The sequence below is a fragment of the Manis javanica genome, chromosome 1 (genome assembly GCF_040802235.1).
Source record: "Manis javanica isolate MJ-LG chromosome 1, MJ_LKY, whole genome shotgun sequence".
NCBI classification, from domain to species: Eukaryota; Metazoa; Chordata; class Mammalia; order Pholidota; family Manidae; genus Manis; species Manis javanica.
The window spans coordinates 5,783,796-5,797,952 of record NC_133156.1 but is presented as its reverse complement, the minus strand read 5'-3'; the positions used below and the strand labels follow the sequence as shown (position 1 = coordinate 5,797,952).

Below are 14,157 nucleotides of genomic sequence, written 5' to 3'. Positions count from 1 at the left end.
ACCCCACAGAAAAACAAAGACTTATTACAGAATACTATGAAAACCTATATGCTAGAAGCTTGGAAACCTAAAAGAAATAGACAAATTCCTAGAAAAATACAACTGTCCAAGACTGACCAACGAAGAAACAGAAAATCTAAACAGACCAATTACTAGCAACTAAATTGAAGTGGTAATCAAAAAACTACCCAAAAGCAAAACCCCCAGGCAAGATGGATTTACCATGTAACATTCTCAGACATACAGAGAAGAAATAATACCATTCTCCTTAAAATTTTCCAAAAAATAGAAGAAGAGAGAATACTCCCAAACTCATTCTATGAAGCCAACATCATCCTAATACCAAAACCAGGCAAAGACCCCACCAAAAAAGAAAATTACAGACCAATATCCCTGATGAATGTAGATGCAAAAATACTCAACAAAATATTAGCAAACCGAATTCAAAAGTACATCAAGAGGATCATACACCATGACCAAGTGGGACTCATCTCAGGTATGCAAAGATGGTACAATATTCGAAACTCCATCAATATCATCCACCACATAAACAAAAAGGACAAAAACCACATGATCATCTCCATAGATGCTGAAAAATCATTCAACAAAATTCAACATCCATTCATGATAAAAACTCTCAACAAAATGGGTATAGAGGGCAAGTACCTCAACATAATAAACACCATATATGATAAACCCACAGCCAACATCATACTGAACAGCGAGAAGCTGAAAGCTTTTCCTCTAAGATCGGGAACAAGACAGAGATGCCCACTCTCCCCACTGTTATTCAACATAGTACTGGAGGTCCTAGCCATGGCAATCAGACAAAACAAAGAAATACAAGGAATCCAGATTGGTAGAGAAGTCAAACTGCCACTATTTTCAGATGACATGATATTGCACATAAAAAACCCTGAAGACCCCACTCCAAAACTACTAGAATTAATTTCAGAATTCAGCAAAGTTGCAGGATACAAAATTAATATACAGAAATCTGTGGCTTTCCTATACACTAACAATCATCTAATAGAAGCAGATATCAGGAAAACAATTCCATTTACAATTGCATCAAAAAGAATAACATACCTAGGAATAAAACTAACCAAGGAAGTTAAACACCTATACCTTGAAAACTACAAAACACTCTTAAGAGAAATTAAAGAGGACACTTAAAAATGGAAACTCATCACATGCTCTTGGCCAGGAAGAATTAATATGATCAAAATGGCCATCCTTCCCAAAGCAATATACAGATTCAATGTAATCCCTATGAAATTACCAACAGCATTCTTCAATGAACTGGAACAAACTGTTCAAAAACTCATATGAAACCACCAAAGACCCCAAATAGCTAAAGCAATCCTGAGAAGGAAGAATACTGTGGGAGGGATCTCGCTCCCTAACTTCAATCTCTACTACAAAGCCACAGAAATAAAGACAATTTGGTACTGGCATAAGAACAGAGCCACAGACCAGTGGAACAGAACAGAGATTCCAGACATTAACCCAAACATATATGGTCAATTAATATATGATAAAGGAGCCATGGACATACAATGGCAGATGACAGCCTCTTCAACAGTTGCTGTTGACAAAACTGGACAGCTACATGTAAGAGAATGAAACTGGATCATTGTCTAACCCCATACACAAAAGTAAATTTGAAATGGATCAAATACCTGAATGTAAGTCATGAAATCATAAAACTTTTAGAAAAAAACATAAGCAAAAATCTCTTGGACATAAACATGAGCAACTTCTTCATGAATATATCTCCCCAGGAAAGGGAAAAAAAAGCAAAAATAAACAAGTGGCACTATACCAAGCTGAAAACCTTCTACAGCAAAGGACACCATCAATAGAACAAAAAGGTATCCTACAGTATGGGAGAATATATTCATAAATGACAGATACGATAAAGGGTTGAAATCCAAAATATACAAAGAGCTCATGCACCTCAACAAAGTAAAAGAAATAATCCAATTAAAAACTGGGTAAAGGAGCTGAACAGACCGTTCTCCAAAGAAAAAATTCAGATGGCCAACAGACACATGAAAAGATGCTCTACATCACTAGTCATCTGAGAAATGCAAATTAAAACCATAATGAGATATCACCTCATACCAGTAAGGATCGCCAGCATCCAAGAGACAAACAAAAACAAATCTTGGCAAGGTTGTGGAGAAAGAGGAACACTCCTACACTGCTGGTGGGAATGTAAATTAGTTCAACCAGAGTGGAAAGCAGTATGGTAGTTCCTCAAAAAGCTCAAAATAGAAATACCATTTGACCCAGGAATTCCACTTCTAGGAATTTACCCTAAGAATGCAGCAGCCCAGTTTGAAAAAGACAGATGCACCCCTATGTTTATCGCAGCACTGTTTACAGTAGCCAAGAAATGGAAGCATCCTAAGTATCCATCAGTAGATGAATGGATAAATAAGATGCTGCAGTACATATACACAATGAACTAGTATTCAGCCATAAGAAAACAAATCCTACCATTTGCAACAACATGGATGGAGCTAGAGGGTATTATGCTCACTGACATAATCTAGGTGGAAAAAGACAAGTACCAAATGATTTCACTCATGTGTGGAATATTAGAACAAAGAAAAAACTGAGGGAATAAAACAGCATCAGAATCACAGAACCCAAGAATGGACTAACAGTTACCAAAGGGAACGGGACTGGGGAGGATGGGTGGGAAGGGAGGGATAAGGGGAGGAAAGAAAGGGGGCATTACGATTAGCATGTATAATGTGGGTTGAAGCATGGGGAGGGATGTGCAACCCAGAGAAGACAATTAGTGACTACAGAAGCTTACTACGCTGATGGACAGTGACTGTAATGGGGTTTATGGGGGGCACTTGGTGAAATGGGGAGCCAGTAAACATAATGTTCCTCATGTAATTGTAGATTAATGATACCAAAATAAAATTAAAAATTAAAAAAATTTTTTAAATTTGACCAGCTAAGAATTAAACGGCATATCAAATATTTCAGTAGCCAAGGGATTGATATACAACAGCTGTTAAATTTTCCAGGCAGTTACTATTATCAAAAATCAAAATTAACATGGATGGAGCTAGATGGTATTATTCTCAGTGAAGTAAGCCAGGGGGAGGAAGACAAGTATTGAATGATTTCATTCATCTGTGAAGTATAAGAACAAAGCAAAAACTGAAGAAACAAAACAGCAGCAGACTCACAGAACCCAAGAATGGATTAACAGTTACCAAAGGGAAAGGGACTGGGGAAGATGGGTGGGAAGGGAAGGATAAGGGGAATTACGATTAGCACACATAATGTAGTGGCAGGGTATTGGGAAGGCAGTATAGCACAGAGAATTAGTGACTCTACAGCACCTTACTATGCTGATGGACAGTGACTGTAATGGGGTATGTGGTGGGGACTTGATAATGGGGGGAGTCTAGTAACCACAATGTTGCTCATGCAAGTGTATATTAATGATACCAAAATTAATATATATATACACATATAAATCAAAATTAGATGCAATTACCAAACACTGGAGAAAACTGCTATTGTGCTTGTAACAATTTCTAGTCTTTTGGCTGCCTTGTTTTACAACTGAAAAGAAATTATGTATTCTTTTCAGCTTTAAGACCTTGGATTACACGAAGATTTCTTAGAATACAAAAAGCAAACCATAAAAGTACTGCTAACTTGGAATTAATCAAAATTAAAAGTTTTTGCTTTTCAAAAGACAGTTCATAAAATGAAAAGGCAAATCAAAGTGAAAAGTAATAATAGAAGACAACCCAGCTAAAAATAGGTTGCAGATTTAAATGGATATTTCAATATAGATGATTGCAAATGGCAAAGAAGGACATGAAAAGATGTTCAACATCATGGATCACCAGGGAAACATAAATTAAAAGCACAACAGATACCACTACACACCCATTAGAATAACTAAAATTTAAAGACTGACAATACCAAGTGTTGATGAGTATGTGAAGCAACTGGAAGTCATATACATTGCTTCCAGGTATACAAAATGATACACACATCTTGGAATAGTTTGGCAAAAAGTTAAATATACACTTATCTGTATGGCCCAGCAATCCCATTCCTGGGGAAGAAAAGTGCCTTCAACCCCCAAAGACTTGTATAAGAATATTCACAACAGCTTTACTTATAATAGCCCCCAACTAGAAACAACCCAAATGCCCATCAATTGGTCAATGAATAAACTCTGGTATGTCTATATAATGAAATATTACTCAGCAATCGAGGAACTACAGACCTATGCAACAACTTGGACGAATCTCAAAAGCATCAAGTGGAAGAAACCAGACAGAAAAGAGTATGTTCTATAGAACTCCATTTACATGAAGTTCTAGAAAAAGCGAAACTATAGTGACAGAAAGCCTACCAGTGGTTGCCAGGAACCAGAAATGAAGGGGAAGGAATTGACCAAGAGGGAACTTCCTGGGGTGATGAAAATATTTAATGTCATCATTGTGGTGGTGAACACACAACGTGTGCACATCTGTTAAAACTCATCAAATTATACACTTAAGATGAGTGAAGTTTACTGTATGTCAATAATAACTCAAAGATGATTTAAAATAAAGCAGCACAAATGGTTACTCATAGAGTAGCGACCACAAGGAGTACAAGGAAAACTCTGGTGCACCAGTACTGTTGTATTTCTTAATCTGGGTGGGGGACACATGGGTATTCTGTTTGGAAGAAGCCACTGAGTTGTACAATTATGACTTGTGTACTTTATTTCAATGAAAAGCTTACTATAAAAATTAAGGAATGGGTCCTCCTCAACAGTTTGGACTTCATACAAATCATGGCAATGATTCAAAATTGCAGCTAAGAAAATAACTGAGCAGAAGAAAAGCAAGAGGACAGAACACAGAGTTAACCACTAATTATAAGGTGATTCAAAAGCAATCACTTGTTCCAAAGCATATTTTCCTATGTGGGCAACAACTAATAATCTAGCTAAATTTAAGTTTTATATATCTATATATGTCTATATATACATACATACATATATACATACATACATATATATATACATACATTACATACACACACACACACACATATATATATATATATATATGGAGAGAGAGAGAGAGAGAGAGAGACAGAGACAGAGAGAGACAGAGAGAGAGACAGAGATAGGACACAATGAACTTTCCCCAAACTTTAACCAATCTTTTTTTCTTAAGTTCATGTTCTTTTTATTTCAACAGAAATAAAAACAGAAATAAGCTCAGAACATGTTCACTCCACAACTTAGTTTTCTTCTTGGAAAAAAAGACTCTTACTAACCTCCTTCATAAATGATTTGCCAATGCGCACCACTTTTGCGAATAAAATGGGATCATGAGAAAGATGAGGACCAAGGTAACAGAACATACTGAAGACATCTCTCCTCAAGTCTTCAAAGCTCTCTGCTTGCTTTGGTGCTCTCTTAGTTTGCAAAGCATTAACAGGTGAGCCTTTAGCACCTTTAGGAACGCCAACTCTATGAAAGGAAGTAAAATTCTTATTAATACTATTGAAGAGCCCATTTTAAATTAATACAGTCATATTAATAATTAAAACCTTTCTTGCTCATATTTGCTTTCTATATTTCAACTGTGCCTAACTTTATTCTACCAGATAATTTAACTAGTAGAAAATACAAAACCAATACTCATTTGAAAAAAAATCAAGAACTCAGAGGAGAACGCTTCAAATTTACTGCATAAGAAGAGGAAATCAGAAAAATGCAAATTTCAAGTAACACTTAACATACATCATATGAATTTGTTTTTAGTTAAACGTGGCCAGTATCAGGAATTTGAATATGGGCATGGGGAACAAGGGATGGATGTCAGAGACACTGGAAGATGAAACAGAAAAATGGATAAAACAACACTGACTTAAGTCAATAAACATTTCTCAATCTGGGTTCCACTAGCTAGACGGAGTATGAGATAGGTGGTGGGAGGGAAGGTGAGCAGCATAATGAAAGAGTGTGTCACGCTAAAAAGCACAGCGTGCCCAGAGTTCTCACCTGCTGTGGAGTCACAGGGGTCACTCTCTGAGAAGAAGTCTTCATGGTCCACAGCCCAGGTGGCACTGAAGGCAGCAGCCAGCCACTATCCACAAGTCACAAGGCTGGGGCTTTTGAGGCAGGCTCTGCTCTCTGGGGCGGAAGCCAGAGCTTCTGCCAATACTGCTCCTAAGTATCCTGCAAGTAGGCTGAGGACTAGAGGACTGGTCGACACAGTAACTAGGGATGATGAGGGAGGCTGCACTAGCAATTTCCCCAACAGCAGCCTAAATGCCAGGAAAGATAAGGCAAGCAGAGAGGCAAAGGCCTCACTCAGAGCCACTCAACGCAGGATAGAGGAAAATACACTAAGTAAAAACCTTAGAATTCTCTGCCCCTCAGATAGGAGGAAAAGTAAAGAACAGAAGAATGGAGTTTTCACTCTCAATGGAACAAACTCAACCTAAATGTCTAACCTATATTTTTTAGACTAGACGGCAGCACACATTCTGTAACACCTGATATAGACGTTAGGAGACAAGTTACTAATTAACACATATCAAACTGATACACTGAATAATTTGTATCTTCTGATAAAACATACTAAAATATATGCTTGGTTTGAAGAGACAGGATAAACATGCAGATTTTTTATAGTCCTCATCTAATTCTACCTCAATGAGTACTAAAGCATATACTAACATACCTTCGGTAGAGCGGCTCAATAGTTATGTGAATAAGCCTGCAAATAGCAAGGGCTATTAGCTTATGTGAAGCTGCATAGTATGGAGGCATCTGATCCATAATGTTCTGGGCATGCGGCCAATCACCAATCTTTAACAAGGCTTCCAACAAACCAAGTTTTTGGTTATCAGGTGGCTAAAAATAAACAATTACAGTAAGAACACACACCAGACACCAATAAATCCTAATTTAAGCTAAATAATACAACAATGTATGTCAACTATGGCTGCCATTCATGGTAAATGCAATGGTATTTTCCAGAAACTACAATCAAGTTTTTTACCAACTGAAAAAAAAACAGGATCTGTTTTTTCATTTAGCAGACACAGTGTGACAGTTCATAGCTAGGGATTATACTACATGGTACTTACTGTTCTGTGCCACAGCAACCTAGAACTCATTCACCTTTGAGAACCCCTTGGGACTTAAGAGACAGAGCACAAATAAAAGTCACAAATACATTTGTGATTTTACTTAGAATACATTTTGAAATGTATGTCAGAAATCAAACCACCTTTCTTCAGCACAATCAAAATCAATAATTGTTGATTAACTAATTAAATAATTCTAAATCCAGAAGACAATGTTGATTTTACTAGAATGAGCCACATACCTTCTCTACTTTCTCCTCTTCTTTTTCCTTTACTTTCTCTCGCTCATCAATTTTTTTGGAAGACAATACAACCATTGTAAGTTTTCTAATAATTTGCTTAGCTTCCACAATTTCTCGTTTGTGTTCATCCATAATGCAATTATCATCTGGAAGAAGCTAAAAATGGTTCATTAAAATTTCATGTAACAGCTAATACTATTTGCACATAAAAAGCAAACACTACACTCAGTTAATAAAACTGAAAATAACAAAGTCAAGCTTATTCATGACCATGATATCCCTTCTAAATAAGTTTCTCTCCATTATAATTTTATACTCTAATTAAGAGCTTACATTTTGTATACCTTTTAACATCTGGTAGCAGTTTGAAGTTTCATGTTAACACAATACTATAACAGTGATGCTTGCCACTGAACTTGGTTTACCCAATAAATGTATACTTGTTCCATTAAAAATATCAGATTACCCCTCTAAAGGACAAACTCCAAATTAAATAAAGTACTACATACAGATACAATTTGGGAGAGGTGAGCTACTGAATTACATAACAGCATAAATTTGATTCCTCTAAATGAAAAATCTGAAGTAGAAAAATTATAAACATTTTGCATCTTAGTTGTCATTTACTAGATAACTATATGACTTAAGCCACAAACTAGTTTCTAGTTTATTACAAAAGGGAAAGTAATGTGTATAGCTGACCCTCCAACATGAAAAAGGACTGAGTATCTCAAATACAGCCATCCTGTATGCATGGAAGATGGTTAATGTGGACATTTCATAAAGTAACCCAGACACAAAGGAAAACACAGCCAACAATCCATTATTTAGTAGTTTCTGCTAGGCACTATAGTGAGCTATAAAAGTGTACCTGCCCCAAGAAATGCATAATCTAATTCAGTAGCTACATCAAATGCAAAGTAAACCAGCAGCAAATAAAAAAAGGCAACAGTGACATAATAAACTACATATCGTAGACTTCGTCCCATTAGTCAAAAGAGAGGGTGGAAGAAGTCGCTATAGACTGGGACAAGGAGTTAAACAAACTTTCGTCATTCATTATGCTCCCCACTGCTCATTCTTTATGCCCTCTATTTTTATTGTTTTCCTACATATCTGCTGTAGGTCCCCATCTTTTACATAGAGTACTGCCATTGTCTCTAAAATTTCTCATTACAATGGATGAACTTTAAGCTTCTTAAATTTCTATTTCTAGTTTCATCTATTTTGGGAATGTATTACTAGGTGCATATAAAGTTACAACTGCCACATCTTGCTAGTGAACACAAGTTTATTATGAAGTGATCACAGCTCAGCCCCAATCCATTTCTCCATCTTCATTTCCCCTACATACCAGCCCAGGGTCCAACGACTTTGAGCTTCCTGATGTTCCCCTGAGGTGATGATAAGGCCCTTTCAAACCTCCACCTCTATACCCAGTTCATTTTACTTACAAAGCTTCCTACCTTGTAAGCTTAGCCAACACCTACACATCTATCAAGATCCCAGTTCAACATCACTAGTCTGGAAAAGCCTTCCAACATAGAGAGTCACTACCTATTCTAAGACCCAACAGCACTCTGTGAATACCTCCAGCAGAGTACTTACTATATAATGCAAAATGTTTCTCCCTTGCTAGACTATGACTGCCTCCAAGGGAAAGACCAAGTTGTGGTCAACTCTGTAAACCACAGTACATGATAAGCAAGAAAGTCGGAAAGTGACTGCAAAAGCAGTGAAGGTTATGTCAGCTTTGGACAAGTTTAAGTTCATAGATATCCTAGCACACAACCTAATAAAACAGTAATTGGTATACTACAAACTTAGTTTTATTTAAACTGACAGGCTAAATTGTTGCTAAACTAGAGGTCATCAATCACAATCTCATACATACTCTTCTAGATCCTGGCTCCAGAAATTCATCCTAAATGCCTAAAATTAACATTTTTGGGAAAAGGAACAAGTATCTAGGTAATCCCTTATTTCCTGTGATTTACGTACAATGGAGAAGTCTAAAACCACACTGTTTAGAATTTGGCTTCTCCCCCATGCGATATGCCTTGATGACAACTGAGAATGTCATATCCAACTTTGAATCCTGCAAGGATGATTAAAGTATCTGATTTCCACAGTTTGTCAAAGCATTAAATTCATTCCCTTTATAAAGTAAACACAAAGCAGTAAAGCATTAGGGCTTCAAAAATTAAGACGTGAAAGCCTAGGACCAACCTTGGAGTGCTATAAAGGCTGTCTACTCCTCCCCGCACCCCTGGGATGGACAACTAAATATTCTTAGCAGCCTATGGACTTACATGTACATACAGACCATCTAAATCAATAATATTAAATTGTAGAAGTACTGCTGCAGCTCTGTATAAAGATGAAGGGGTCTCTCCATTTAGTTCCTTGAAGAACAGAAGAAAAGTTTCTTCTTAGTGCACAAAATACAATTAAAATCATATCCTTTACCTACCAATAATTAAGAGCAAAGAGACTAAATAACTCTAGGTTAACAATAAGCTTCATTCTTCTTCCTGATCATACATAACATCTGAATGCAGGACAAAGATACTTATCTCAACATCCCTTTTCATATTAGAACATCTTCTAAAGAGCATGAGGAAAGATTTCAAAATGGATACACTATACAATGCATGCTAATAGTTTAATAAAATCTGGAAATTGAATAGAGTAACATTTTATACTGTATAATACTTAGTTTGGGTTTTTTTTGTGTGTTTTCTTACCTGGATTTTTTAGGTGTTCTCAGTGGAGATGCAGATAGACTAACAAATTGGTAAGTGCAACACTTTCTGTGTCTGATTTAATTTTTTTCTCCCTATTCTTTTATTTCTTGGTTTTGTGCTATGTAAATTAGCAGATTTCCCCTTCAAACCAGGTCTCTATACATATTACACATGGATAAATCAACATTTTAAAATAGAAATGGTCAATTCTAGGCCAGACCTGCAGACCCTGCATAGAAACAGGATATCTGAATGCTGTCAGGAAGACCTTTCCCTAATTTTTAAACTGCTTGTGGTCAGATGAATGGAAGAGTGAAGTGAGGACAATTGGCAATTACTAAATGGCCAAATGAAAATAAAAAGCAAACAGTAACAATATACTGTTTTGCTTCTCAAAACTGAAAATGAGATCTTTGTAAGGCTTCCCCCACAACTGTGACAGGTGTTTTTCACATACCATATGAACCTAAAAAAGCAAATAGGTTTATCATAAAAAAAGGCATTGTTCTACTCTAATTTTTAAGACAGATAGAGATGTCATCAACTTAAGAGTTTAATTCTAAACTTTTGTACGTGATTACTTAGTATCAAAACATGTTCCCATAAAAACAAATGGTAGTCACAAGCCCCCAACTCCCAGCCATACGTCAGCTTCCACACTCTGCTCCTGATACTGCCCTGCACAATCCTTGTTCTGTCCTGTCCATCCCACCTTTCCACATTCTCAAAAAACTTCCGTGGAATCCTCTGGAATTCATGACTCATCCTCAGCAAAACCCCCTATATCTGAACCTCTCCTCTAAATGTCCCCTCCACCTTCATGCCTGAACACAGCCTACCACTCTATAGGAACACCACTCCCACAGAAACCTGGTGGCTATTTTCCCCAGGTCCCACACTATTAGGCCTGGAGGTGAAGTACGAATCATCTTTGCTTTTTATAGTTGTTTTCAGTCCATTTTTTTCCCCTGCACCCTCTCTAAAACCCACCCAGCTTTGGATTTATTATCATTCACTACTGCTGTTAACTAGTTTTATTCCATCATAGTCAAATAATACGTTTTGTACAAATGTACTGAGACTTACTTTGCCATCCAAGGGTCTTTCCTGGAGAATGTTATATGTGCAGTTAAGAATAATGTGTCATCTATTGTTAGGTAGAGTGTTCTATATATGCCTGTCAAGTCTAATTGGTTTATAGCGTGAAGTCTATTTTGCCTGATATTAGAAGAGCTACCCAGCTCTCTCATGGATGTTATTTGCATGGGATACCAATACCCACACTGTCACTTTCAACTTATTTGTATCTTTGTATTTAAAGTGAGTCTTACAGATAGCATAAAGTTGGATCATGCTTTCTTATACATTCTATCAAACTATGTCTTTTTTATTACAAAGTTTAATCCATTTACATTTAAAGTGTTATAGTTTACCCTTGAACAATGCAGGATGGGTAGGTTAGGGGTGCTGACCTCCACACAGTTGAAAATCCACACATAACTTCTGACTCCCCAAACACATAACTACTAATAGCCTAATGACAAGAAGCCTTACCATTAACATGAACAGCTGATTAACATATTTTCTGTTATATGTATTACATACTGTATTATTACAATAAAATGTTTTTTTTCAATTTGTCACAAATCTCAAAAAAATTTCCCAATATATTTATTGGAAAAATTCCCCAAGTAAGTGTACCTGAACAATTCAAACCCATGTTGTTTAAGGGTCAACTGTACTGACAAGAAAGGCTTTCTGCCATTTTGCTATTTGTTTTCCATGTCTTACATTATTTTTTGTCCCTCATTTCCTCTAGTATTGCTTTCTTTTGTGCTTGTTTTTTTAGAATGTACCATTTAGTTCCCTTCTCCTTTCCTTTTCTGTGTTTTTTAGTTATTTTCTTAGTGGTTACCTGGGATATTACAATTAACATTTTAAACTTGTAATAACATAGTTTGAATTAATACCAACTTAGTTTCAATACTATATAAAAACTCTATGTAATAGTATACAGAAAGCACGTATATATCTCTATCCCTCCAGGGTTACACAATGTGTGCCAATTACATTTATAATTACTGTTTTATTCCTTTGTCTTTTAAATCATATAGGAAAAAAGGAAGGCCTACAACTAAAAGATACAGTAATATTGGTTTTATATTTACCTATGCAGTTACCTTTACCAGGGTTCTTTTTATTTCTTTACACGGCTTCAAGTTACTATCTAGTGTCCTTTCATTTCAGTCTGAAGGACTCCCTTTAGCATTCTTGTAGGGCAGGTCTACTAGTCCAGCTCATAATCTCTCATTGTTGAAGGGCAATCTTCTTCGGTATAGAATTCCTGGTTGTCAGTTTTATTATTTTAGCATTTTATATACACCATCCCACTGCCTTCTGAAGAGAAATCAGCTGTTCATCTTATGACAATCTCTTGTATGCAATGGGTCGCCTGTTTTGCTGCTTTCCAGATTCTCTGTCTTTTGATGATTTGACTAAAATGGGTCTCAGCGCAGATATCCTTTGAGTTTATCCTGCTTGGTATTAATGGAAAGTCTTAGATGTGCACATTCATCTCTTTCTTCAAATTCGGGAAGTTTTCAACCATTATTTTTTCTGTCCCTTTCCCTGTCCTCAGCTTTTGGGACTCGGTAATGCCCATATTGGTACAGTTGATGGTATCCTATAGGTCTCTTAGGCTCTGTCATTTTCCTTCATTCTTTTCTATTTCAACTCTTCAGCCTGATCTCCTTCAATTGACTCATCAAGTTGGCTGACTGTTTCCTCAGCCTCCTCCACTCTGCTCTTGTGCCCCTCTAGTTAATTTTTCACTTCAGTTATACTTTTTGACTGCAGAATTTATTTGGTTCCTTTTTTGTGATTTCTATTTCTTTATTGATATTCTCTACCTGGTGAGACAGTGCTTTCCTGGTTTGCTTTAGTTCCTTGCCCATGGTTTCCTATAGTCATAAGCGTATTTAGAAATGTTAGTTTAATTGACCTAGTAGGTCCATCACCTGGGCTTCCTCAGGGGCTGTTTCTACTAATTTCTTTTTCCATGTGAATGAGCCATGCTTTGTTTCTGCATACCTCATTTCTTCCTGAAAACCAGACATTTTGAGGATCATGTGACAACTCTTAAAATCAGATCCTGCTGCCTCTCTGAGGGATTTGTTGATGCTGCTTATTATGGGTTATTGTTGCTTGCTTTTTTAGTGACTTTTCTAAACTCACTTTGTAAAGTCTGTATTATTGTCTTGTGTGGCTTATTAAATCTGTGTTGTTAGCTTTGAATTTTCTTAAAGGCCTGAATCCAAAACAAAAAGAAAGAAAAAAGAGAAAAAAAATACTCCTCTGGTCTTTGCACACAGGCTGTATTGTTAGGGCCTCCTCAGACTCGGCCAGGTCATTTGCAATTCTGCCTTAGTTTTCACTTCCCACTTGTGCAGAGCCTGAAGGTCAGCCAGAGGAAAAGGCTTAGGGGTCTTCGCAGCTCTTTTCTGAGCCCGCATTCAGTTCTGAGCATGTATGTGGCCTTTTTTCCTGCAATTCCCTGGTATATGCAGGAGCATTTTAAAAATCCTTATTCTCCCACGTATCTCCTTATCCAACTCCTTCCTTTCTAGGCTTTCAAGTCTCTCTATTGCTTATTTGATTGTTGTCTCTTGATCCAGGCTGCTAAAGCCAATAGTTGTGCTTTTAAATGCTTTTCCCAAAACTACCCCAGCCCTGGGGATAGCGCCAGTCTGGTGAAACAAAGACAGGCCCTTGCACCAGTCCTTCAGGAAGCAGCCAGACAGGTCACAACCCACAGCTCTTTGAGAACAATTCTTTGTATCCTCTGGCATTAGCAATCTGCACTAGGAATGTGGGCTTCTATCGTCTCACAGACACCACCAATCTGGGTGTGAGCGATAGTAGGCAAGCAGTTTAAGACACCACAGTGCTCTCTTACCCCAGACCAGCATCTTCTTTCTTCACCAAGACTTTTCTTGGTCACTTCAAGTTTTTTGCTAAAT

General features: G+C 36.9%; 1 protein-coding gene across 1 annotated transcript in view; it reads right to left on the bottom strand.

Annotated features, from left to right (window-relative positions):
- The window catches only part of LOC118969644 (THO complex subunit 2-like), a 133,395-nt gene that overhangs the window by 71,326 nt on the left and 47,912 nt on the right, over positions 1 to 14,157 (bottom strand). Inside the window, 4 exon segments of the mRNA XM_073222184.1 lie at positions 5,326 to 5,521; positions 6,741 to 6,913; positions 7,392 to 7,547; positions 9,704 to 9,796. Coding sequence (XP_073078285.1) covers positions 5,326 to 5,521; positions 6,741 to 6,913; positions 7,392 to 7,547; positions 9,704 to 9,796 — 618 coding nt within the window.